The sequence below is a fragment of the Hippocampus bargibanti genome, linkage group LG09, assembly GCF_051943395.1.
Source record: "Hippocampus bargibanti isolate YZ-2025 linkage group LG09, ASM5194339v1, whole genome shotgun sequence".
Classification (NCBI taxonomy): domain Eukaryota; kingdom Metazoa; phylum Chordata; class Actinopteri; order Syngnathiformes; family Syngnathidae; genus Hippocampus; species Hippocampus bargibanti.
The window spans coordinates 6,766,202-6,792,734 of record NC_142742.1 but is presented as its reverse complement, the minus strand read 5'-3'; the positions used below and the strand labels follow the sequence as shown (position 1 = coordinate 6,792,734).

At 41.7% G+C, this 26,533-nt stretch overlaps 1 protein-coding gene across 5 annotated transcripts; it reads left to right on the top strand.

Annotated features, from left to right (window-relative positions):
• The first annotated feature begins 307 nt into the window (after nucleotides 1-307).
• On the top strand, nucleotides 308-26,533 carry zfyve28 (zinc finger, FYVE domain containing 28). 5 transcript variants are annotated; one of them, XM_089004847.1, is made up of 15 exons: nucleotides 308-628; nucleotides 8,513-8,653; nucleotides 13,512-13,649; nucleotides 13,784-13,986; nucleotides 14,106-14,195; nucleotides 15,327-15,416; nucleotides 15,498-15,599; nucleotides 15,919-17,400; nucleotides 18,946-19,041; nucleotides 19,257-19,420; nucleotides 21,046-21,162; nucleotides 21,423-21,527; nucleotides 22,544-22,647; nucleotides 23,531-23,678; nucleotides 25,530-26,533. In XM_089004847.1, the coding sequence occupies exons 1-14, from the start codon at nucleotides 593-595 to the stop codon at nucleotides 23,660-23,662; spliced, it is 3,000 nt and encodes a 999-aa protein (XP_088860973.1). In that variant the 5' UTR covers nucleotides 308-592; the 3' UTR covers nucleotides 23,663-23,678; nucleotides 25,530-26,533. The 5 variants fall into 5 exon arrangements, with proteins under 5 accessions (XP_088860973.1, XP_088860975.1, XP_088860972.1 ...); XM_089004849.1 differs by lacking the exon at nucleotides 25,530-26,533 and having other exon boundaries at nucleotides 21,426-21,527; nucleotides 23,531-24,649; XM_089004846.1 differs by lacking the exon at nucleotides 25,530-26,533 and having other exon boundaries at nucleotides 23,531-24,649.

Genomic DNA, 26,533 nt, shown 5'->3' with positions numbered 1-26,533 from the left:
TGCTTTGATCCCATACTGTTAACAAAACATTGTCCAGGTGAAGTGTTATTATATCGTAAAAACATTTCATATCCTTTTATTCTAAAAGGGTATGGATTTCACCGAACATCGCCTTCAATGAGTTGTATTTGAATCGTTTTTCAAATCAAGAAACATTTCCTCCGACGTAATTGAATGCATCTAAAATAGATCATCACCGGGGCTAAATTATTTCCGATATTCGGACAGAAGTACGTGAAGGTAACATTTGCTGAGAAAGTGGGCGGTGAATGTTGTCAACGTGACTGTCATCAAATAACGTCGGACGTGAGGCAAGCCGCGCAGACGTCGTCCTGTGCTCTTGACTTTCCAATTGACAGGACGGGACGAGACAGGCGACAGACGACAGGACCACAAAATGGGAAAATAAGTCGTAGTCTCTGCTTATCATCTTGTAGCATTTAGGACAATTTACCCCAGGTTGTCTTATTTTATTTATTTGATAGTATTTTAAGACACAATCGCTAGCTAGCTTAACAGCCGACGAGGCTGTCAGGCACACAGGTACCGCCGGACTTGAGCTCTGTGACAAAAGGAAGGTGGCGAGGTAACAATGAACCGCTTTCGGAAGTGGCTCTACAAACCGAAAGTAAGTTACCTGAAATCTACATTTTATGTCAGCCTATCGTTGACTAATGTTTTTTTGGGTTTCCCGGGTGGGAGTAAGCGGCGCCTGTCCGGCTGCTTCGGTTCGGTTCGGCTAGCCCGCACTCATCTGCTTATGTTAGCCGTCCGGCCGGCTTTTGAGTCCTCACGTTGACATGTGTACCCAAGCTGAGCCCCCCTCCTCTTTGTTTTTGTTGACCCCTTTTGTTCAGGAGCCACACTGGGAAAAACATGTTTGCTTGAATGCCCAATCCCCACCTATACGCGCGCACGCAAACATGTTTTATTGTCTCACGTATTACAGTACTGCACTGTGATTGTTGACATTCCTTGCTTTAAAAACATTTACCACAGGAGGGGGAGGGGGGATACTGCTGAAAGAACGAATTTTAATGTACCACTTAAATATCAAGTTGATAACTTCTTCCTCAATGGTTTAGTGAGTAGTGTTTAAGCTTTAGTGGATTTAAATCCTGTTTTGGTGGCTAAACTGGTGACATCTATACATGGGAGAAGCCACTGCTGGGATCATTCTGTTGCTTCCAGTCCCAGTCATTTCTGATGCATGCATATTAAGTCTCATGATTTGGTCGGAAGACTCCCGATTTTGACCACAATACTCGCAATAATTCATAACGTGAAACAAAAGAAAATGTAAACAAATCTAAATACATTTTTATACTAATTGAATGTATTAATAAACAATGAAAGCATTTTTGTGTTTTATTTACTTCTAATTGACACTCTTGTAACGCTCATATTATTTTAACACGCTCCATAGAGTCGCGAGTATGAAAATCTCTCGATTTATGATTTCTGAAACTTAACATGTATGCTTTTGGAATTGAGAGTTTATTGGATTCTCTGCAATTCTTCAGATCCTCTTTCGGGCAACCTGTTAAATACCCCGTTTTGACCAGTTAAGTAACATTCCGCCTGTTTTTGTTTTTAACCCCGCAATGTGAAGTACTGAATGCAACTTTTTTGACTACAGTAATTGTATCAATAATCCATATCCGCTGCATCATCACAATACATTTTTTCCCCATCAGAGTTACAGCAGCGTGTTTCTTCACCAGAATTCAAAGAATGATCCATGCGGTCTACTGCTTGACAGTAATTCTGTACTTGTTCTATTTATAGTGACCATTTGGAGTAGCTGTCTTGTTGAAAGTGATATGTATATACTGTACATTATTGTAATCTACCCTCTTTTGGGCCAGCAATGAACATTTGCATGAATTGTTTAAATCAAACTGATTCATTTGCTTATATATACAGTATTCAATCAGCACTGTTATTTGTGACTGCTACCGTAGCCTGCAGTGGAAGGAGTGAAGGCAGACGAAACAATTAGCAGCCGCTCTCTGCTCTGCAGAGGCGCTTCTGTTGGCACATACTCTCTATAGGAGGGAATCACCAATTGCTGAGCAGTGGTGAGCTTGGCTCCATATTAGGCCTCTTTCTGTCTATGTCTTATTCTGCTTAGTCACCAGTCATGCAATAATTGATTTTTAGTGTCAGTTTCCTGGATTTAGAACTTTCACCTTTGGTTAGAGGCGATGAGTCCCCTTTTTTAATTCATCACAGGTTCTGAACTAGGTGTGGAGAGAGGAACAAAGAAGGGAAGCAGCCATGACAGATGTGACATTTAAAGATAGAACACAGACGCTGCTTTCCACCAGGGAGGTTGCTCTCGTTGACAGTAATTAGTTAAATTCCCTAATCAAATGATATTTTTTAAGACTATACTTTTCAATGTCACCACACAAAAAAGTTCCCATTTGTAATTGTAATTTATTTCTCATAGAAAATTTATTGGTGGGCATTTGACATTTCTTCGCTCATCGATAATTTATCAATTTGACAAATCACCATTTTTGGCAAGTATATTTTGCAAAAACTGACGTTGATCAGCGCCTTCAAGAAGGCGTTGGGACCCCTTTTGGGTTGCCAACTCGAAATTTGGTTAAAACAACAGTTTGATTGACACATTTGATGCAACATGGCCCGCAGAACTGATTTTGATGGCGTCCAGGTAGATTTCTGACCCTGGTAACAAATGATGGCTGAAATGTGATTCGTTAAATGCTTAAATACGAAAACAAACGTCTCTAGAGGCAGTACAACGGGGGAAAAGTAATGAACAGAAGCTGAAAGAAAATTAGGAATTATTTAATAATTGATGGGCAAAATATAATTAACATCAGTCCATGATTCAGGTATTTTTAGGCCAGCAGAGAAGGCTTTGCAGGCCTTGACGGTTCGCCACTCTCCATATATATGTATCAATTCAGTGTGCCGTCATCTGCTCCAACTGATAAATGGCAACACGAGAGTCCACAGTTTATCAGATTTGCTACCACTCCCAGAATCAACAGAAAGGATTTGATCAATTTCATGATCAATAAACAGCTGCAAGTTGTTTATTTTAGGTTGGCACTTTTCCTACTTTTAGGGCGAGTCCTACGATCCCGACAATGCATATCCACGGGATTTGTAACTTCATATGTCTAAAACTTCTCTATTGTCGCTGCAAATCAGACAAAGCAGGCAGTTCTGGATTGTATAACCAGATTATTTGTTGGATAAGAGCTTCCATTCAGATGCTAGCAAACGGAATGTCTCCACGTGACACGACTGAACTGACGGGGGACTGGGGATATGAACCAAATCCTCTCCCCCTGTGTCTGCTGCCCCGATAGAGCTCAGTGCCAAACGCATACAGAGGTCACGGCCGAGTACAAATGTCACATCAGGATGATTGCATTGGCGAAGCACACATTGAGCGATCATTCCAATTCAGTTAGCAGACTTGGATAAGTCTAGTCGTCTGATGTGGATCCAAATCTTCATCCTCCTGATAAGAATAAATTTGAACGAGCGTGAGATTTCCGAGCATTCCATAGTTAGTCATCACCCATGTGAATCATGCAGCAGCTCAAATGCAATCAACCAACCAACATGACTGAAAGTCAGACCACCACGACAAAGTATGTAGTTTTTGTCGAAAACCGTCGTCTCACTCTCGCTTTCAACACAGAGTCATAAATAATAAACGAATTTATGAACCAATGTCCCCCTCTAAAATATTTGCATGGGATCTTTGGAGGGCTTCCAGAAGCCAGCAAATGGCGCTTTGAATAGAATACAGAGGGTAAAAGTAAGATCTCGTCAAGTCTTTAAGTGGGTGGCATCAATGATATTCAAGTGTCTGGTAGCTCTCATCAGCTGCATGCTTTGAATGGAAATGAAGTTTTGAGTTCGAAGACTGTGGAGACTGCAGAAATGACAAAAATGCTGATGTCGTGCAGTTGCAGCCACTCAATTTGAACAGAACCTAACGTTGACTAATTTATGTATCACCATGTACACAATCCTTGTTCGTCTGAAATGATTGTTGCGCCACTGTGGACTGCACTGACATCAGAGCAGTCAATAGTAGCCGACAGTGGGAGTATCACAGGCATATGTCACACCACAGCGGACGAGAGTCTGCTGAATCATGTCTGGACTTACTGCAAGGTAGAGATGTCATTGGTAGTGATAATGTGATTTCTGTCGTCATATACCGTATTTTCCGGTGAATAAGGGGTACCTAAAAGCCTTCATTTTCTTCAAAAGATTACCCTGCGCCTTATATGTGAAGTAATATTGAGCCGCAACAGGTCTCGCAACTGCTGTCAGCAGCCACTGACTCCATTTACCCCTCTCCTGTAGAAGAAGTAGTGCGTAACAGCCTCTATTGTAGCACCTTACAATAATGGTGTGCCTTATGTTTGGAAAACGTATATATTTATGTATTATACAGTTGCTCCACACTTTACGAACGAGATACGTTCTGAGCGGTCGTTCGTAAGGTGAATTTGTTCGTAAGTTGCGTCAGTGCTATATTTTGTATGAAATGTATGTATAAGTCAAACACTGAACGGGGAAGTATAAAACACAGACACTCTAACTGTCATAAAATAAATTTACACCTACCGTAGCACAACGACATAATGTATATCCTTGGGTCTTCAGTAAGCCATTACTGAAGCTGCTGGCACATAATTTCGTAATTAGGTGCCAGCAGCCATTACTTTTTGTTATGCATCGCACCCTCCTGGAGCGTCAACTTTGAAGAGGGATTTCCTCCCCACCCACATACTCTACGCAGCCAATCGTAAGCGAGCTCGGTGCCTCATCAGAGCGTCAAGTGGTGAAAAGGATTTTCCCCCGCCCACATCTAACATACAGCATCTCTCTCTGAATTTTTCGACATACCCGCAAAAATGTTCGTATGTACCATTGTTCGTAACTCGAATGTTCATCAGTTGGGGAGCGTCTGTATTTGGAAAATGTTTTTCATTCATCGAAGGTGCGCCTTATACTCCGGTGCGCCATATACACCGGAAAATACTGTATATTCACATGATTACAACTTCACTGTATGTCAAGTGTGTCACACACATTTTTTGCCGTAGGCCACGTTGTAGTGACGGTTTCCTCATTGGGGCTGTTATGAATTTGGGGAAGCCATTAGAATGTTTTATCCCCTCCACATATAGAGCGAACAACAAATTAATGAATAACTCGTTTTCTAATTTGAAGTAAAAAATAATGACTGTTATTGTGGTTTAATGGGACAATTTTAAATTTTGGTTCGGACTTTCGTAAGCATCATAGAATTTCACAAGTTTGATTTGCTTTCGCGGGCCGAATGAAATGATGTGGCGGATCAGATTTGGCCCCCGGGCCTTGACTTTGATACCTGCGCTGTATGTGGTCCATTGATTATCTGGCTGATAAATACAGGGAATATCGTCACGCAACGGTGTCACTTGACTCTTGACATGTAAATCCAGCCTAAATGAAGCCTTTATGTTGGATGTATAAATTGAGGATGACTTTATATTTTGGCAACAGCAGAAATGCGTCGGCGAGAGGGCAACGGCTGCGTCAGCTACTTGTATATACCGACGTCATTGGAATGCAACCCACAAAGAATTCCACACAGAAGAATGGAACAATGAACACGCCTCATATTATTTATTTTTTTGTCTATTTTTCCTGCCATGTGGTTGTTTCCTCCAAGAAAAGAATTGACGTTCTTTGGATCAAAAATGAATCAGCGTAGTTCACGACTTTGTATTGTCCAAATTCTGCTGCTTGATTGACACAACGGTTATTGCCATTCCACAGCGGAAGTCAAGGACATGGTTGCGCTCTCACATTTGAGTCCTTATGAATTCCTACTATTTTATTGATGTGAGAGTTTAGTTGTTTTTAAATACAACGCCTATCTGTTTCTCCCATGGTGGCGTTCCGCAGTCATCTTCCTTCCCTCTTGTATGAGGAATGTAGCAGGAGGAGGCTTTCGAATGAGATTCTATTTCAGACACCACTGCACACTGGCTCACATGCTCCTTTTGCTCGTTCTTTTGTGGTCATGGCGACATTTGTGTAACAGACCATCTCATTGTTGTCAAGTGTCAAGTGTATTGGGCGATGGCGGTATCACTGGCAAATACAGGTAACATCCGAGTTACGACCGGCTCGATTGACGACCACTCATATTTACGACCACGACCGGCAGACCCCCCTCCCCCCCTTTTTTTCATTCTACGCCTGGCACCGAGCAGCCGGCAACACGTACTACAATTTTGGCCAGTCTGTATCTCACTCTTGTACAGCAATCTACTGCGTGACTACACTCAATACATTACAGTTCAGATACCGTCTCGGCAACATCTCCTGTAGTACCGTACACTGCTTTTTTCCTTCGGTGTCCGCCTGAGTCCGAGCGTGTGTGTCAGGCGACCTCTTCTGGTGATTTTTCAACAGCGCACATGCGTGGGAAGCCGTGCATATTTGGGTCAGTATAATGCGTGTGCGCTGACACTAAAAGGTACATACAAAATGTATAAATAAACTATACAGTAAACAATTTGGTATACATTACAGATAGAGGTATACAGTAGTAAAAATTGATAATATGAAATATAAAACGATAAAAATGACACTAAAAGGTATAACATTTATAAATAAACTGTACGGTAAACAGTTTGGTGTACAGTAATAAAAATCAATTATATGAAATATAAAATGATAAAAACGACACTCTTCTTGTTTTCCTTTCGGCTTTAAAAATGACACTGAAAGGTATAAAATCTATCAATAAACTACAGTAAACAATTTGGTACATATTACACGTAGAGGTATATAGTAATAAAAATCGATAATACAAAATATAAAATGATAAAAATGACACTAAAAGTTATCAAATTTATAAATGAACTGTAAACAGTTTGGTATATAATAGTATTCAATAGAAAACATTGCTTAAAAACAACTGATTGACATCGGATACTATCCTGTCATACAAACCTCGCGTCGGCTATTTTGAATGGATCTCGGCTTACAACCGTTTTGTCGGAACGGAATCCGGTCGGAAGTCGGATGTTACCTGTATTAGAGAGACATCCTGAGACCCAATCCGCTCTAAGTAAAATATATTTTACCAAATGCAGGTCTTTTAAACAGCTTTTAAAATGTAATTTTTTAAATACTGTACAGATTTCTTCTCACGGTACTGTTGCGACAAGCATCCCCTACCGCAGCTTATATCTCTGTATGCTTGCTGTTTGTTTCATTATTAATGAGCGTGAGTGAGGGAACAGCGTTGTGTATCATATTCAGCGAGAAGGTCCACAAGGGAGCGAATCACATACACACACGCAGAGGAAAAACATTGCATACTTGAGGGGAAAGCACCTGTGAGAGATTTCTCCATTAGAGAAAACCTCCATCACAGTAACATTAATGTTCCATTTCATGTCATAAAAAACACTTTGACTACACCGCAGGCAAAAAGACAAGCGGTTCTCCCAGTCCGCCCAGTCCCGCTGCCCTGTTTGCGCCTGCGTTTCCGTACGATCATTCGGTTTCTCGCAGTGTAGTGTGAGATAATGCTTGTCGGCATGAGGTGGACATTTTTAAATCCATTAACCTTTCAATCTCTCTGAGCCCTTCATTGTACCTGAGCCTGTGTGCGCGTTGTTTCATTTGTACTCATAATTTGAGCATATCTCTGGTGATAGTATATTGTCTCTGAAAGCACAAGCACAGGTAAAGATTATCTGTTTTTTTTTTTCTTTTTTTCAAGCCATACCTTGCGCATTATTTTTTTACCCAAACAATACCTCCTTTGCTTCCACTCTGCTGCTAGTCCCAACACCTCCGGTGCATGGTCGTAGATAATCACACAAATGCTCTTCCAGGGAGATAATGACACAAATGCTCTTCCAGGGTTAGGCTCACTAATTACGCCTACTCTTCTGGGATGTTTCACCATATTAAAGCCTTTGTTAACTCGGCTGGTGACAATGAATACAAAATATGTCATTTCCGTCACCTTACAAAACCTCAAAATACATTAGCTTGCGTTGTCTTGAATTTCGCACATAAGTTACAACACGACTGCTGAGCAGTGTGGCCTATATAAGCAGTTTTAATTAAACCCCCAGATATCAATTTTATTTAACTGACGTGTGGAAACAAAGTATAAAATTAGCCGATCCGTCATTTGTAAATTAGCGTGTAGCCCAGTTCTGCCGGAGAATGGAGATGAGTGTGACTATCTGATTGACACTTGGTTTTTTTTGTGGCAAACCTCTTCACAGTGGTGGAGGCAGACAGCAGCTATGAGCTCTTCTGTGCAGACTCAATAGTGTAGTTGTGTATGAACACTGCTGCAGTACCTGTGCTGTATCAGATAAATGTTTTTGATATGCACTGGATGGCAAATTGTAGTTGGGAAGAACCGAAATGGAGACCTAAAACCCTCAAATGCTTTTGTCAGTTTCTTTGTTGTGTTTCTTTTCAGAGGACGGACCCACAACTTCTGGCCCAGTTCTACTACGCTGACGATGAACTGAACCAGGTGGCGGCTGAACTCGACAGCCTCGATGGAAGAAAGGACCCGCAAAGATGTACGCTGCTGGTCAACCAGTTCCGCTCCTGCCAGGTGAGTTGGGTGAAGCTGTATCTCACCCTCCATTTATTTTTTTTCTATTCAGCATACTTTCACTATTTTCAAAAGCTCACATTTTTGTATCTTTATTATTTTTCCATTGTGAGGCAAATAAAGATTTTCTTACCTTACCCTATCTTATCATATATTTGTATCAGTGACGTGCAGTCAGTGGAGGCAGTGCCTCACCTGTCATCATGGAAAGCTGTCATGGAAATATCAAATGAAAAAATAAATTAAACAGTTAGATGTATTTAGTGATTTGTACTTTAAAGTTGTTGTCCATTTAACTTCACCGTTTTAGGATTTTTTTCAAAATCGCTGAATTTTCACATTTACCGTTCAAATACTAAGTAGAGACGAGCGGTGACGTCATTGATGCCGTCAGTGCCTCACCAGCCATGAACCTCACGGCACGTCACTGATTTGTATGACACAAACCAGGACATTTTTTGGGCGGGATGACAAGCTGAAAATAGACGCGGCACTTATCAACCTCGGTCTAAAAATTGGCGAGGCGGTCCCATTGTTGCCTTATCTAGGTCGAATTTCCACGTCAAGCACATTGAGCTGATAACACGCGATAACTCCAGAGTTTTGTAAGGACGGATCTTTGGAAACAAGGGAAGACACTCATTTTTTTTGTACTTACTGTATCAAAGGGCTTTGGGTCATGCCTTTAGTTAATGAATATCCAACAGTGACTTATTTGTCAATTAACACCTTACATGCGTGTTAGAAGTGCGGAAGAAAACTATTTTAAACACATTTCCTTCTGGCTGTACATGGCTAGCTGTACTTGATCATAAATAAATAGATACATAAATAAAGAGATAGCTAGTGAGCTCGTTATCTATTTATGTATCTAACAAACTAACCAGCCAACTAGTTAACAAGTTAGCTAGCTAACTATCCCAACAAATTAACAAGTTAACCAGTTATCTAGCTCACCAGCTCAACAAATTAACACGTTAACCAGCTAGCTAGCTAACTATCTCAACAAAGTAACTAGAGCTAACCATCTATCTAGATAACCAGCCATACAGCCAACTACCTAGCTAAACACTAACTTACTTCACCAGCTATCGAGATAATTAGCTCAGCAAATTAACTAACTAACTAACTAACTAACTAACTAACTAACTAACTAACTAACTAACTAACCACCTAGCTAGCTGACTAGCTATATGACCAAAGAGCTACCCAACTATCTAGCTGTCAGAGATGTTCAATCGGACACTGTGGACAAAGACCCGAACCCAGAAAGATTGTCTTTACTGCCGGCAGGAGACGTAGCCATACATGACAGACGCCTGAATTCTGCCGCTCTCTGCCAAGCTATTTATTGAGAGTAAATGCAAATTAAAGTGATACATTCATAAATCATATTTTTCTAGATTAGAATACCACACCTCTTGAGGACTAAGCATAAACAGCTGTAAGCAATAGAACATTATATTTTCCATGAACTGATAAATTTGTAACCTGGCTAATGAGCTCTTCCTGTAAAGGAGTTTCAAGTTGTAAATTGCTCCTGTGATAAATGAGTTTCCCAAGTCCTAAATTCTGTCCACGGCCAGATCTCCTAGATGAAGATGACTGTTTAACAAGCTGGGTCTGTTGACCTCAGATTGACCCCAGGTTGTCTGTGCTTCAATTGTGTGTTCGAGTCACACATGTTGACGAAGCGTATAACGGCATGAAACTTTTAAATGTGATAACTTCTTATTCTCCATCACTAGCAAAACACACTAATTAACTAACTAACTAGCTAGCTAACTCAATAACTAGCCCATTTTCTGTCTTCTTCTCATGGCGGACATTGGACTGGTTCCAGTCATGCAAAAAAAAAACCTAGAGACCCAACCATTCACACCTATGGACAATTTAGAAGCAACATAAGATGGTTGTTTTCAGAGCGTGGGAAGTAAGCAGAGCACCCGGGAAAACCCACCACGGGCCGAACATACAAACTCTATGCAAGAAGGCCATAGTCAAAGTCCAAACCCTGAACATCAGAATTGTGTGTAAGTCAATAAAAAATTGCATTGCACAGCAGTCTTGGCTTCCATTGTGTTGTCAAACGTACATCATGGTAATGGTTCGAGCTAGTAGTCTTTGAGCGGGCATGGCTAAGAGGTACTTGGAGGGGCAAGGCTGTGCATGAGTGATGGATACGAAGCTGTATCATACTGAGAAAGCTGCAGGTGGTGTCGGGGCGGGGGGTTAGTGATGTGGCCCGTTGTGCTCCCAGCAGCCCACCAAGCATTGCCACACACCGGGCAATGCTTAATAAGGTCACCACTTGACCACCAACTGTTCTTTTCCCTTCTTCCTTTAGGGAGTGAGCTTAGTTTTTGTTTCGCTGCAGCAGAGTTTATTTTATTTTAGATAGCCTTATGTTACAATCAACGTTTTTTTTTCTGAACAAACATTCCTGCTGAAATATTTTGAAGCTTAAATTAGACAGTGATACCCAACAACCCAGGGCACCAATAATAGGAGATGATCCCACTCGGGCCAACAATCTACACTTGAACCAGTTCCCTTTCATGGGCCTCTCTGTGGGGTTTCTGGCATGCTTCTTATGTCATGTTGCCCTGAGGGTTCTATCATGTTTGTGTGTACTTATTGTGGTCAGGTTTAAACGTTATTTTTTGCCTGAGAGACAGGTGAGGAAAAAAAAGATCAACAGAGTTGGAAATAGAATTTGAATAAAAAAGTCAAAACTGGACCTACAGCTTGTCAGAGGACACCATGGGCAAACTACGGCCTACGGGCCACATTCGGCCCAATAGGCTTTTTACTCTGGCCCGCCGAACTTGTCCAAATTATAGTAAAAACAGTGACTGAAACGCATGATAAAAAATTAGTGGACACCGGGGAAGACGACTCTGAAAAGTTGCCTGCCCCATTTTTAAAAACTTGAAACACAATAAGAAAAAAAAACATTGCGGCAAGGTATAAATATTTTTTTAAAATTGAGGATGTACCTACTACAAATGCTCCCTTGCTTAATTTACGACAAACATCCCTTGCTGAAGATTATGCTCCAGTTTATGTTCGTCCATTTACTGGTGCTCAATGCAATCTTTGCGTTGCGTTGTCTGCTAAATGCCACTAAGCACCTTTCAAAACTCTCAAGTACACTTTACAGTCACGGTATAATGTACGTTTACTTTTTGTAGCGTCACAAATTTTGTTAGCTTCTTTTGAATCTTTCTTCTGGGGCTGAGGTTCTGTCACTTACTTTGGAAAATGATATGCAAGTGCGCGACCTTGTAACACTTGAAAAAGTCCGAAGCACGAAGCAGGCTTCTGATTGGCTGCTGTGCCTAGTATGCACATTTCAGCTGCAGGTAGGATATTTAATACAGCCAGCCTGTCTGTGTGCTTGGCAACGATACACGTGTACTGCGCGTGAAGGCGAGGGCGTCCGTGGCGAGTTTGTAGAGCGCGCGGTCAGGACAATCCATTATTGTGCTTGAGAATTTCGTTGTGTAATATACGTGACGTTCGAGAGTGCCTGAATAGAATGCCGGCGCGCAGCGGTGACGTTACAACAGCTTTTTGACTGACTCAAGAAACACAAAAAGTGATGTTGGTTGCCCTTTAATGCACAGTATGGAATGTACAGTCATTTTCAAAATCATGACGCTTCAGCAGACAAAACAACAAACATTGTTGCAAAAAACGCTTGCATTCATGTAACAGTACATGTACATAACACTGCAATTAGTATGTATGTAAGCTATTTAAAAAAGTCATCAATCTTCTTCTGCTTCCCATTTTTATATTTTAATATGAACACTTCCATCTTGTTTAACGCTTCTAAAAAACCGGATGCATTTTCTACGGATTCAAAGAAAGATCGCATGTCCGCAACCCCTTGCAACGCTTTTGTCGAAGTTGCAAAAGGTGTGCATTCAGTCGCTACTTCTTCATCGTCATCAGCATCATCATCATCACGGGAATCTACTGTGGCATACTTGGCTTTGACCTCTGCATATGTTTTGAAAGTTGAAAGTGATTCCATTTTTTCAAAAAAATGTTGATTTCTTTAACTTTGCACCTTCGATTGAAATTTATTAAAAACAGACGCAATCTTGATAAATCACAGTGTGTATGTTCTTTTAATCTATTTACATTTCCTCCTACCAGTATCTGCGAGATACTATGTAAATGCCATATCTTTCATATGCTATTTTTCACATTTGAAAGACAGTTAATAAATTGAGTTGTGGTGTTCTTACTGTGCTATGAGGTTTTGCACACACTACATTTAATGCTTTAGTATATCCGGCCCAAGCACTCGCTCCAAATGCCCCTCTGTCAAATTTGAAACCCCATTGTGGCCCGCGAGTCAAAACGTTTGCCCACCCCTGTCATAGGAGATAGTTATTACCGATGTCCGCTCTGATTAGCAGCTTCTGGACACACGAGCGTTTCAAAACTGTAAAAAGAATTAGTGGTCAATCTTTCCAAAGCGTTTTAAGCTTCCTCTGGGTGTGCTGGGAAAGACGCAGCCTTGCGCCCGGCAAGATTATTTGTATACAGTGCCACCTCAGTTGAGTGAAAAGCTTATTGTAAGTCATTGTTATGGCTCTTGTACATGCCAGCCGCACATAAGCTCTTGATTAGCTTTCGCCATGTGTGACACCGTATTTTCACAGTTTGATTTATGGGACTCATTTTCATGTTTTTAATTTAATGCCAGCGACCTTAATTTGAACATCTTTCATTCACTTCCCAATTAATAATCTCCAAAAGTTACAATGGCGATCTCCAAAAAGGTGTCATTTGCACTCATGTTTTATCCGTTAATGCTTTTTGTGAATGTGTGACTCCGCAGGACATTGTGCTGAACATCATTAATCAGATTATGGATGAATGTATTCCCTGCGACCGAGCCAATAGAGACTTCTCTGTCAAGTTCCCAGAGGAAATTCGTCATGACAACTTGGCAGGGCAACTCTGGTTTGGAGCGGAGGTACAGTATTCCCTCAGCGTCAGTCTGGAGGAAAAACAGCTCTATGTGAAGATTGTAAAATATGATTCAGTTCAACAAGGGCTAGCTTCCCACGTGGGATTGTTTTTAAAAAAAATGTTCCCAATCTTTTGCAGTGTTTAGCTGCGGGCTCCATCATCATGAACAGGGAGATTGAGAGCATCGCGATGAGACCTTTGGCAAAAGACCTGACTCGCAGCCTTGAGGAGGTGCGTAACATCACGCGAGATCAGGCCCTGAGAGACCTCAATTTCTACACAGACCGTATGAAGGACGCACTGCGACATTTCGACAGCCTTTTTGCAGAGTTTGAACTCAGGTAAATTAGGAGCAGATTTTCTTGGCAGTCATTGCGGGAGGGAAGAAATATCACATTTGCTAACTGCAAACCTTTTTACTCAACTGCAAATGTTGTCGGTTCCCTCTCTTGTTTTGCAGCTATGTGTCAGCCATGGTGCCTGTTAAGTCTCCCAAAGAATACTATGTACAGCAGGAGGTGATTGTTCTCTTCTGTGAGACGGTGGAAAGGTGACTCCCAACCCCCCCACCCCCCACCCCCCTCAAAAAAAGACTCAAATTGTTGTTCAACTTCATATGAAATATGCCACATGATTGTATTGTGTATAACAGTGGTTCATCACCTTTTTTGCCATATAATACCTAAAAAAGTCCTAACTCTTGAAGTTCCATCATCATGCCACCATTAAAACACAATAGCGTTGTAGGGCTAAGTGTTCTTAAGAATAAAAGAGGCAATGACTGTATTCCTAAAATATAGTTTTAGCCATTGTAACAATAAGTGTTCATAAGAAAGAAAGGGGCAGTGATTGTATTCCTAAAATATATTTTTACCCACTGTAACAATAAGCAGTTTGAACACTAAGACTGTGCCTAAATAAAAGGGGAGGAAACTGTCCTCATAATAATTCCATTAACTCATTCACTGCCATTCTCGAATTTATTCGGGAATTTAAAAGCATGATGTGGAGCGCCATTCCCAAATTGCCGATAAATTGCTGGTCAGACCTCTGGCAAGAGGGCAGCATTTGCCTTTTGTCCATGTTAGCGCTTTGTTCCAGCTTCAGCTGTTGTTAAAGCACTATATAAACCAATATGTATGTACTGTATTTTATTTTGTACAACCGCCCCCGTTTCAAACTCAGATTACTCCTGACCCCTATAATTTAGGAATTAACTTTTTTTCTGATGAAATAAGAGACTCTACAGTTTCTTATGCCCAATTGAATGTTTACTTCATGTTACTTCTGGGTTGAGTAAACGCTGGCGCGTGTGGCTGCAGCTGCTCACCCGCAGAAAAAATATCCTGTGACTGTAAAGTGTCCTTGAGAGTTTTGAAAGGCACGTATAAATGAAATTAGTCATTGTCATTGTCATTATCATTCTCATCATCATTATTATTATTATTATATGTAGCCGTCAAACTCAATGTTCTGTGAGTCTTGCAATTTGAGTGAAAATGACAAAAACCCTGGCACTGGAGTGGACACATTTTTGCACATCATCTGGCAGTGAATGAGTTAAAATATATTGTATTGATCAATGCAAGTGATTGATATGCACAATCAACAAAATGAACAATACTTTTGCGAATATCTGCAAGAAACTAAATACTGCTTTTGTTTGCCTCTTCTCTACCAGAGCCCTCAGCATGGGCTACCTCACGCAAGACATGATTGATGACTATGAGCCTGCGCTGATGTTTACAATTCCCAGACTAGCCATTGTATGGTAAGTCTTGCCCGTCTTTACCAGACTTCCGGCCTTCTTTTCCTCCCAAACCTCATAAAGGATTTTCCAATCTATTTTTAGCGGGTTGGTCGTGTACTCAGAAGGACCGCTTGACCTTGACCGAAAAGCAGAGGACATGTCTGAGCTCTTCCGACCTTTTCGCACTTTGCTCAAGAAAATCAGGTGCGGTGAATGAGAGTCATCATGAATTTACCATATTTTTTCCGCACTATAATAAAGCGCATCGGATTATAAAGCCCAACGGATTATAAAGCACACCCTCAATGAATGGTATTCTAATCAAGAAAACTATGTTTTACTAATGTATCACTTTAATTTGCATATACTCTCAATAAATAGCTTGGCAGAGGGCTGTAGAATTTAGGCGTCTGTCATGAGAGGCTGCGTCTCCTGCCGGCAGTAAAAGACAATCTTTCTGTGTTCGAGCCTTTGTCCACAGTGTCCTACCGAACATCTCTGACACCTTTTGTCACTTTTTCAGAGACCTGTTGCAGACTCTGACCGAAGAAGAGTTGCTAATGCTGGAAAGGAACCTCTGCATTTCTCAAGAGGAGGCCACCAAAAAGACACCAGCACCTGTCCAGGATAATCAGTCCTCCTGCAGCCCCACGAATGTCACCTCCAAAGCTGGTGGTGATGAAGAGGAAACGCATCTGTCTCTCTTTGTTTGTCCCAGCCGCGAGGAGGAGTTGGCGGAAGTGGAAAAAGGCTGGGAAGAACTGGAATCAAAAGGGGAACAGGCAGAAGACCTCCAATGCGAAGAGGCAGAAGAGGCTGAACTTGCTTGTTCAATGCAGTACGATGAGGAAGAACTGGAACAACTCAACATGATGGTGTATCGCGTAGGAGATGAAATGTCAACACTGCTCTCGCCTCCTAGCCAGGGTCAGTCTCCGGCACACCGTCCCAACAGAGGTGAGTTAGAAGGGGCCAGTGGCGCTTCCAGCACGGAGGCCTCCCCTCTCAGGGTACTGAGAAGCCGAGGGAGGACTGGTATCTACTTAGAGGAGGAAGACAGGGTCTTCTTCATGGAAGATCTGGACCCAGCAGGAGATGGCATTAGCAGCATTTCAAGAGAAGTCCATCGTTGCGTTGCCTCGCCTTCTAAAACGCCAAAGTCCCTTCATCCGTTGCAACGTAGTCCAGGTATGCAGTCAGTCGCGGTTCGTAGTAGTCGGCTCTCCGAGGAGCAAACTCGTCCCCAAATACGCAGTAAGAATGCTCGCTGTCTTAATCACGCAATGCGACCGCCACCTGCTCCCCGTTCTGAACCGCTGCCTTATACCAACGGCTGGGAGATGGGCTTAGACGGCATGGTGAATGAAACCGCAGAGGTCATCGCCCATCGTATGGGCGGCATGAAACTCTCGGCCACCGTCATATTCAACCCTCGTTCCCCCAGCTTGACGGAAATGGCGGTGGACAAAATGCTGCTGTCTCGGCCTTCTCCCTCTGAGATTGAAGCCTGCGGCCCGCTGGTGGCCACTCACTGCTTGCTCAATTCTTGCGTATGCTGCGCGAGCTGCGAGGACACCCACGAGGACGCCATCACCTCAGAGTCTACGGGACTCAGGTTTGGCCTCGCTCTAAGGACGGATAAGCAGTGTAAAAGCGTCGCCCCCGGCGCCGTCATCCAGCCTTCCGCTTGCCGGCTGGCCCCGCGAGGCCGCGAGTGCTTCGGCGGTACGGAACTTTGCCAGCTGTCTCAGGCTTCTTCCCGCTGCGTGAACCAGCCTCTAGAAGAGGAAGGAACAACTGAACTTTGCGAGAAGTGCCTGGTGGGGGGCAATCCACAACCGGGGTCTCACACTCAGAACTGCGGGAACAATGTGGGGCAACAACCTTCTATATGTAATGTGCAGCAGAGGACGGAGACGAGGCAACATACAACTGGAAGCCCGCTGAGGGACAAGGACAAGCAATCAAAAAGGTGTACCAAAGAGGAGAACAAGAAGGGCTCCAGGTAAGTTGCTCTTTTGATGTCATTTATTAAATGTAACCTCGTGAGCATTTTGGGTTTGGTTTATTTCACCATATCCAGTACTCCCATCATTTGTAAATTTAACTTTCAGACACTCCCCTACTTACGAACACTCGTGTTAAGAACAACGGTACATACAAACATGTCATTTATTAAATGTAACCACACGAGTATTTTAGGTTTTGCTTATTTCACCATATCCAGTACTCTCATCATTTGTAAATTTGACTTACAGACACTCCCTTACTTACGAATATTCGTGTTACGAACAACGGTACATATGAACATATCATTTAGCAAATGTAACCTCGTGAGCATTTTGGGTTTGGTTTATCTCACCATATCCAGTACTCCCATCATTTGTAAATTTGACTTACAGACACTCCCCTACTTACGAACATTCGTGTTACGAACAACAGCACATACGAACATTTTTGCGGGTATGTCGAAAAATGTTCAATATCCCGAGTGCAGAGTTTCTCTTTGAACCCAAAATTGCACCATTTGTCGTTCCCAAACAGCAATTCCTCCTCCTTTGTTCTTACCGCTCCATGCACCTACGAGTTGGATGCCCTCCAACTCAGTGTGTGTGTCCGCCAACAGCCGTGTTTCTGTCAGCAGCAGCAAACTGGTTTCACGGTACTCCATCTGATGTTGTGTTAGCACCGCAAGCTCGGCCATCTAGTTCGGGAGCGATCTCACCTTGCCCATAATGACAGACGGGAGGATATGTCGGTATCTTCTCCTCCTTCTGCAGCGGTCCTTTCCAGCCAAACAGCCCCATTTTCTCCTCTTCAGCTCGTCTGGGATGTCTGGATTGGCAGTCGCTAGCCTGTTATTAGCTCGCCATGCTAGCAGCCGGTCTCCACTGTAAACAATGGAATCCTGTGTGCGAGTGGTTTCCCTGTTCACAAAAATGTAGAAAATAATGGAGATGAGCCGAAAAAAAAACATGCCCATCTGCTTCCCATAGGTTTCGGGGACAAAAATACACAATACATAATCGGACAAATACATAAACAAAATAGTGGGACGGAAAAGGACTCAAACTGGGTTAGGAGCTGCTGTAGAGGCAGCTGCACAGGGTTGATGCAATACTACACAATGCTGCTTTTTTAAATTTTGTATCGAGTTCATATGCACTGTGTCTTTATAGAGCATATACAGGTATTTTATGAAATGTTTATTTTTCGATATAAATCAGGTTACTTATATAAGCCCTAAACATACATTCCATACTAAATATAGTACCGAAGCAACTTGCGAACAAATTCAACTTACGAACAAATTCAACTTACGAACAACATTCGGAACGCATCTCGTTCATAAGTTAGGGAGCGTCTGTATTTATTTTTGAGGTTTCTTGTTGTTCAACTGCACATTTAAGGGGGAAAAACATGACATTGTCCATTTGGTATTCCATCAACCATGTATTTTTATTTGTCTTCTATTTCACCATTTGTGCTTTTGTTGTCTCATTCCTAATGTTTTCAATATTTCCTCTTCTTTCTGTATTGTTGTTTTTAGTCTTCACAACTCCCCCCTCAGCTCTGTGTCAGGTAGTGACTGTGAGAGTGTGTCGGTCACAACATGTAGTCTATCCAGCAGTGTTTACACTCCCAGGTAACTATAAGCGGTATAATACTATCTTCATACTGGGCCAAAGCGGAAGATTATTTTTCTTCTTTCAGTGTAGAATTTTGGGAGACAGTTGTCGTTGCTGTCTTAAATCTCAACATCTTCACTCAATGAAATATGGATGGAAGGTGTGAATAATGTAGGGTCACTTGAGGGCTATAAACAGCTTCTCCTGCTCTGTCTTCCATTCCTTCCTTCAGTCCCGTCAGCAGCCTTACTCCCAGCTCAGGCACATCAGAGGACCTGGACCATGAGGACATCCGGGTAGCGCTTCAAGACATCAAGGTGGCTGCCCGAAATAAGATTCGCTCACGTTTCCACAGCAGCAGCGACCTCATTCATCGACTCTTTGTTTGTATATCAGGTAAAGCTTTGCACCGTGCCTTTTTCTTTTAGTTTTTTTTTTCATGATGAACAGTTCACAGATATTTGTAATGATTTAAATGACGGCAAATTCAGTATTAAATAAAATCCTTTTAACTCATTCACTGCCAGGCGATGGGCAAAAATGTGTCCACTCCAGTTCCAGGGTTTTTGTCATAGTGACTCGAATTTCAGGACCCACGGAATATTGAGTTTTAGGATGTACATACATATTCAACCTCCATATTTATCTCGTCCTAAAACACAATATTCTGTGGGTCCTGCAATTTGAGTGAAAATGACAAAAACCCTGGCACTGGAGAGGACACATTTTTGCATATCGTCTGGCAGTGAATGAGTTAAACAAGGCAAGGTATTCTTTCTGTCCCTTGACCCCTTCTGGAGAATATCTACCATGGCCCTCACTGATGCATATGAAACCTTAGACTCTCTTCTTTCATCAGAAAAAAAAGAGTTAATTCCCAAGTTAAATTGGTCAGGAGTTATCTGAGATTGAAATGTGGGCGGCATCAGAAAAAAAGAGTTAATTCCTAAGTTATATGCATCTGGAGTTTTCTGAGCTTCAAATGGGGGCGGCTGTACAAAAGACAAATGCTGCGCCCTCGTGGAAGAGAAAAACTGGTCTGACCAGCGCTTTATCGGCAACGCCCCACGAAAAACCAAAGAAAAAAACAAAACCCAATCAAATTCGGGAATGGCGCTCCACGTCATGCTTTTCAATTGTCGAATAAATTCGGGAATGGCAGTGAATGAGTTAAATGCAATGTTTCAAATGCATTACGTCTAGGATTTATTTTTATTATTTACCGTATTTTTCAGATTATAAATCACAGTTTTTTTCATAGTTTGGTTGGGGGTGCGACTTATAAATCGGAGCGACTTATATATGCTTTTTTTATTACTGTATATCATTTTACGTGTTATTTTCACATTAAACCGCAAGAGCGCAGAGAAGAGGAAGCGGTGCCTTATCTACCTGCCGAGTTGGGGGAGTTATTTAAAAGTGACACCGAGGATTGGATTGGATTGGATTGGATTGGATATGCCTTTATTAGTCTCACAGTGGAGAAATTTACATTTCACAGCAGCAAAGAAGAAGATGAAGATTTCCTTGGATATGGAGTAAAACCTGATATTATGGTAAACTTGTTAGCATGTTCTTTGTGCTAGAGTTGTCTGAATAACTCTTGTAAAAGACTGTTCTGGGTTACCAAAAAGGAGGTGTGTCCATTGGAGTTGCGTAGAGCGAGAGCTACGGTGTTATGTTGGAAAAAAAGAAGTGAAACGGAGCCTGATGTTCTCTATTTTATTTTAATTTAATTATTTTATTTTAAATTGCTTTTCAAGATGACATGTATGTTGTTTGGTGTTGGACTTTATCAAATAAATTTTCCCCAAAAATGCGACTTATCCTCCAGTGCGACCTATATATGTTTTTTCTTCTTAATTATGCATTTTTTGGCTGGTGCGACCTATAATCCGGAGCGACGTATAATCCAAAAAATACGGTACATGACATCATTCATCCATAATGTTGCCCGGTTCTCCGACTGATGTTCCCTACTTTTATTCCATGTTTTAAATTTCCACCCTTATGGGATACAGGTGTTGCTGATCAGCTGCAGACCAACTACGCCAGTGACCTTCGCAGCATTCTCAAGACGTTATTTGAGGTTATGGCAACAAAGTTAGAGCCGGGAGAAAACGATGAGCAAAAGAAAGGTAAGGATCAAACATGCTGGATTGACAGTATTCAACTGAAAGGGGATGTGGGGGTCAATTACCGTATTTTACAAACTATATGGTGCACCTTCAACGAATGGCATATTTTAAAACTTTTTCCATATATAAGGTGCACTGGATTATAAGGCGCATGGTCAGCTTTTGAAAAAAAAAAGAAGGCTTTTAGGTGCTATTTATAGTCCAGAAAATACGGTAATTACACAGAGCTGGCTTTAATTTGTTTCTTTGTCGGTGCCCAGCAGGCCCCGTTCTCCGAAGTGCAGTACTAGAGGACTGCGCTCTCTGTCAGGAGACCATTTCCTCATCAGAATTGGCAGCCAAGGCCCGCGAGGGCCAATTTGAAGGTCAGCACAAACACACTGGATGTATTTTAAATGTCATCCCTTCCTACTTGGATATGGCCGTACGGAGGCTCTCTTTGTGGAAATCCAAACACATAAAGCTACATGACCAAATGCCACTTAACGGTTCAGTCACATCACCCAGCATGCGTGATTCTGCAGCACATGAGTTGCAAAATTTGCTGGTACCCTGCTCCATCCACCCTCATCCTGTCGACTGTACTTCTCTAAAATAAAGATTCTGTGAGTAGCATTTATACTGTTTATCAGGAGTCACTAATGTTTTTGAAACTGCCACTTTTCCGATTCCTGATCATATGTAAGGATTTTTTTTTAAACCACGTGGCCATGGTTGCGACCTGCTGCTGGTTGACACCATGATCAGTGGCTGACGATGGATTTCATCGCTACGCCTTCAGTAGTGCTACATCTGAATCAATCCAAACTAAAAAAAGTGTAGTGTAACTTACGACAAGTCCACTAGAGGGTACCATTAGCCAGAAAATAACTGACTGACCTTTCTTAATGATTTTTTTCTTGAAAAGTCAGTCTTGACAATGGCTTTAACAGTAAATTTCCATCCAAATCCATTTATTCTCCTCCTTCAGCCATTGTGGGTTGACAAAACTGCTATTGAATCAACACAATATATTTGCTTAAGCAGCTAGCTCCTGATACCCTATGCTCTTGTCACTGGCAACTTGTGATCGGAGCAGTTTTCGCAAACTATGATTGGTTAGTGACTAGCCAATCATAATTTGCAAAAATTGTGACATTGACCAGCGCCTTCAAGAAGGCATCGGGACCCCTTTTTAGGTTGCCAACTCGAAATCTGATTGGTTAGAGCAACAGTTTGATCAACACATATGATGCGACAGGGCCTGCAGAACTGATTGTGAAGGTATCCAGATAGATTTCTGACCCTTGCAACAAATGAGGGCTTTAGGATCGCTGTCAAAAACTGTGAAACCCATTGACTGTCCTGACTTGAACTGTTTTTATTGTGTGTTCTGTCGCAGATCCTCCTGACTGGGTTCCAGATGAAGTATGCAACTCCTGCATCGCCTGCAAAGCTCCTTTCACCGTCATCCGCAGAAAGCATCACTGCAGGAGCTGCGGAAAGGTAAAATTCCTCCCTTCAATGCGTTGATCTCATAAAACCTCTTAAAGGACAACCAACGCTTCCGGACAAGTTGTGTCCATAATTTGTAAAATCACTTCAAATGACTTCTACTGAGCGTATTTTACAAAGATTCCACTGCATGTAGCTATATTTTACGTTTTAAGACTCACGCTGAATATTCAGGAAGTCTTGTTTTTGAGTTGATGACGATGCCTGACGTGACGTCCCGTCTGGAACGCCCCTGACCAACAAAGCGACACACAATGCATTTTGGGCACTTTGTTTGGTCTGAACACTTTCTGTTGATCCGTGTTGATGGCGAAATTAGAAGGAAAACACATAAATAACGCAATGGTGAATCGTTTTGTGTTGCACCAAGACGACTATTTGATAGTATTTGACACAAATTCCCAGCAGACAAATCAACCCTTTTTCAACGGAGCTTGGGCGCCATCTTGTGCATTTTCTGGGACGCTACATTGCAGTCCGGATGCCATAAAATGACACGGAAGGACTTCTTTAATCGATTGCAAACACTTATGCTTTCCTCTTCAGAACTATTTGAATCATATTCATAACTGGATGAGTAACAAGAAAGAATCTTCTCCGAACCTGAAGCCATTGTTTTGATTCTCGAGCAAGGCAAGACCTCTTAGCGTCACGTCACGAACAAGGGGGGGACCTACTGAAACTTTCTGAGGTCATTTTGAAGTAGTTTTGGGACACATTTTTATTGGTGTTTTGCATTTGACTAAAATATCAGCCTGCGTGTTTTGGGTATTTTAGATGCTATAAAACGTTTTTACTGATGTCAGTTAGGAAACAAAATAATGGTGTCGGTTGTCCTTTAACATACACTGTATATCATGCTTCCTCCTCTCAGATCTTCTGCTCCCGTTGCTCCTCCCACTCAGCCCCATTGCCTCGATATGGGCAGATGAAACCCGTAAGGGTGTGCACGCACTGCTACATGTTCCACGTCACGCCTTTCTACAGCGACAAAGCCAACGTTTGAAACACAGGTCTCCACGGTGAGAGCAAAGACCCTGCGAAAATACCTTCACAGTTCACACGTACCTGCTTGCAGAGTGACAGGATGAGTCTGACCTGGGTCTAACCACCTTAGTTTGCTGGAATAGGAAGCAAATACACACCTTATTCTTCACATGTGACTGTGAAGGTATAAAAGACGGGAGGTAGATGAACCAATGGCAGACTTTGAACCGCACAACATGAAAACAGGCCACTGTAGTAGTTTTATTGCTTTTTATGTACAAAAGAATGGATTTCCTATTCTAAAGCGAGCTTCCAACCTTTGTGCCAGAGCTCCCACGGGACTCGGATTAGTCAAAGAATGTAAGTCATGATTAGTATGTAAATAAGGATCATTCTGGTTCATAACCATACCACAAGGTCGGGTGTTGCTATTCACCAGGGGGAACCGGTCCGAAATCCTCTCCATGCTTCCACTCGCATTTACACGATAGTGGTGAGAGAGAGCTTTTGTATTGGGATTTTGTCACACTTTTGATGGTCGTGAATGTGAAGGGGAGCAACATTTTATGGGCTGTGCCCATTGGTGCACCATGGGTGCTTTTTTTGCTTATTCTCTGGATAAAAGGGAACTGATAGGATGTGTACAGATTCACAGGCTGGGTCATCCAAAGGCCGCTTTTTCACCCTCATGATGTCACTTCTGCCGTGACTCGACCTCATGTGCTAGACAAATATGTGATTCAGCCTGTCCAAACTCATCAGGGTTTAGGCTGTCCAGAAAATCAAGACTTTAGGGATGATATAGTAGTTTGAAACATAAACCCTAGATTTTAAAACCAAACTTGGAAATCCTAACGTGAATTTTAAACCCTGCGTTGATCCCCTAGCCTTAAATTTTACATTTTAAGGCCACCATTAATGTGGTCAATGGCCCGTACAACACAGTTGAATAAAAAAAAGTTATTTTTCATGATAGAAGATTGAGGGAAGGGAATTATGAACTAGGTTTTTTTTTTTTTTTTTTTTTTTGGGGGGGGGGGGTTTTTCTTGCTGGGGTGCCCATAACGCGCTGGCCATGGCCTCTGGCAATGTTTTCTTTCTTTTTCTACAAGGGGTAGCATTTACCTTTTTTCCATGTTAGCGCGTTGTTCCAGCTTCAGCTGTTGTTAAACCGCTATATAAACCAATATGAATGTACAGGTATTGCATTGTATTTTGGTCAGCCACCCTCATTTCAACCTCATATAACTCCAGACCCATATAATTTAGGAATTAACACTTTTTTTTCTCATGAAAGAAGAGAGTCTAAGGCAGGGGTCTCAAACTCAATTTACCCGGGGGCCGCTGGAGGCAGAGTCTGGGTGAGGCTGGGCCGCATCGGTTTTTCCACAAGAAAATCACAGATAAAACATTGAAATGTTCTCAAAAACTTTATTTTTAACACACAAAAATGAATTAAACGAATAAATGGAAAAATGAATAAAAAAAAATGTGAACCAGTAATAAATAAATAAAATAATTTAATGATCATAAGGCAGTTACAGACGACTGAAAAAAAACACAGGAAAACAAATTATTTTAATAAAGTTTCAAATGTCTGTATTCACAGTTCTTTAATCTTTAACTTTCTTAACATAAAGAAAAGATTGAACATTAACTGTCCTAAACATTGCTTATCTTGCCTACTTGTTGAGCTCCACACACAAGTTTCATTCATATCAATAATGCGGGCCGCACTAACATTAATCCTTCATATCAAGGCGGGCCGCAAAATATTATTTCGGGGGCCGCATTTGGCCCGCGGGCCGCGAGTTTGAGACCACTGGTCTAAGGTTTCTTACGCTGCATTGAATGATTATGTACTCCTAAAACTCAATATTCTCTAGGTCCTGGAATTCAAGTGACAATGACAAAAAAAACCCTGGCACATGAGTAGACACATTTTTGCATGTCTGGCAGTGAATGAGATACCGGTAAGTACATACAATTTAAATATAAAATCACCATAAAACATACATTAATCAAGTTGAAACTACTACAAATAAGTAAACTAAAGTAAACATAAGGCGCCCGAAGACCCTCGCTTGCCAACTGTCTTTCTAGAATTTGATAACCACGTGTGGTCGAGTCTCAACTGGAAGTAACTGCCATGTAAGCCTGTGAATTTGGACACAACCATTCGATATCACCGTCTGGTCTCGAAGGCCCTCTAGTGGAGAGTTGACCTCTCTTCAAAATAACGCCGAAGCCTTCTTCACTGGTGCTGACTTGCAGATTGACTGCAAGCTTGCTCGTTGCTTTTCCTCTTATTATAGTGCAATATTCTGACTTGTGATCAAATAAGCCATTTTATGTAAGTACGTTGGAGTTGATTGTTTATTATTGGTATTACGACTTTTGCTTGAGGTACGTCACACTGGACATACATCCGTCTCATTTGCATATGAAGTGCTCTGGTACTAAATACCTTTGCTTCCTTTTGCAGTGACACAAAATCTTCCACTCTGATCATTATCGTCACCGTGTCGTTCGAAAATATTGAGACATGAGAGTGGGCATTGTGTCATTCTGCTCTAAGTCAAAGCAGCTTCTCAGGCATTTCATAATCAGGAAATACGTTCTACTGTTGAATCGGGCTGATGGCCCTTAATATTCAACCTCACTTTGGAAGACATTTGCTTTTTCTTTTACAAAGAATTCAAAAAAGACAAAGAACTATAACAACTTTACGCACACAAATGGAATCATGCAGTAATTTAAAGGAGGAAATAATCTATGATTTCAAAGCTTTGTTTTATTTTGTAAAATGACACTACATTTCCTTGATAGGAGTGGTGTGATTGTTTTTTTTTTTAAATAATGTACAGTTTTAAATGCAATGAAAGCTGAA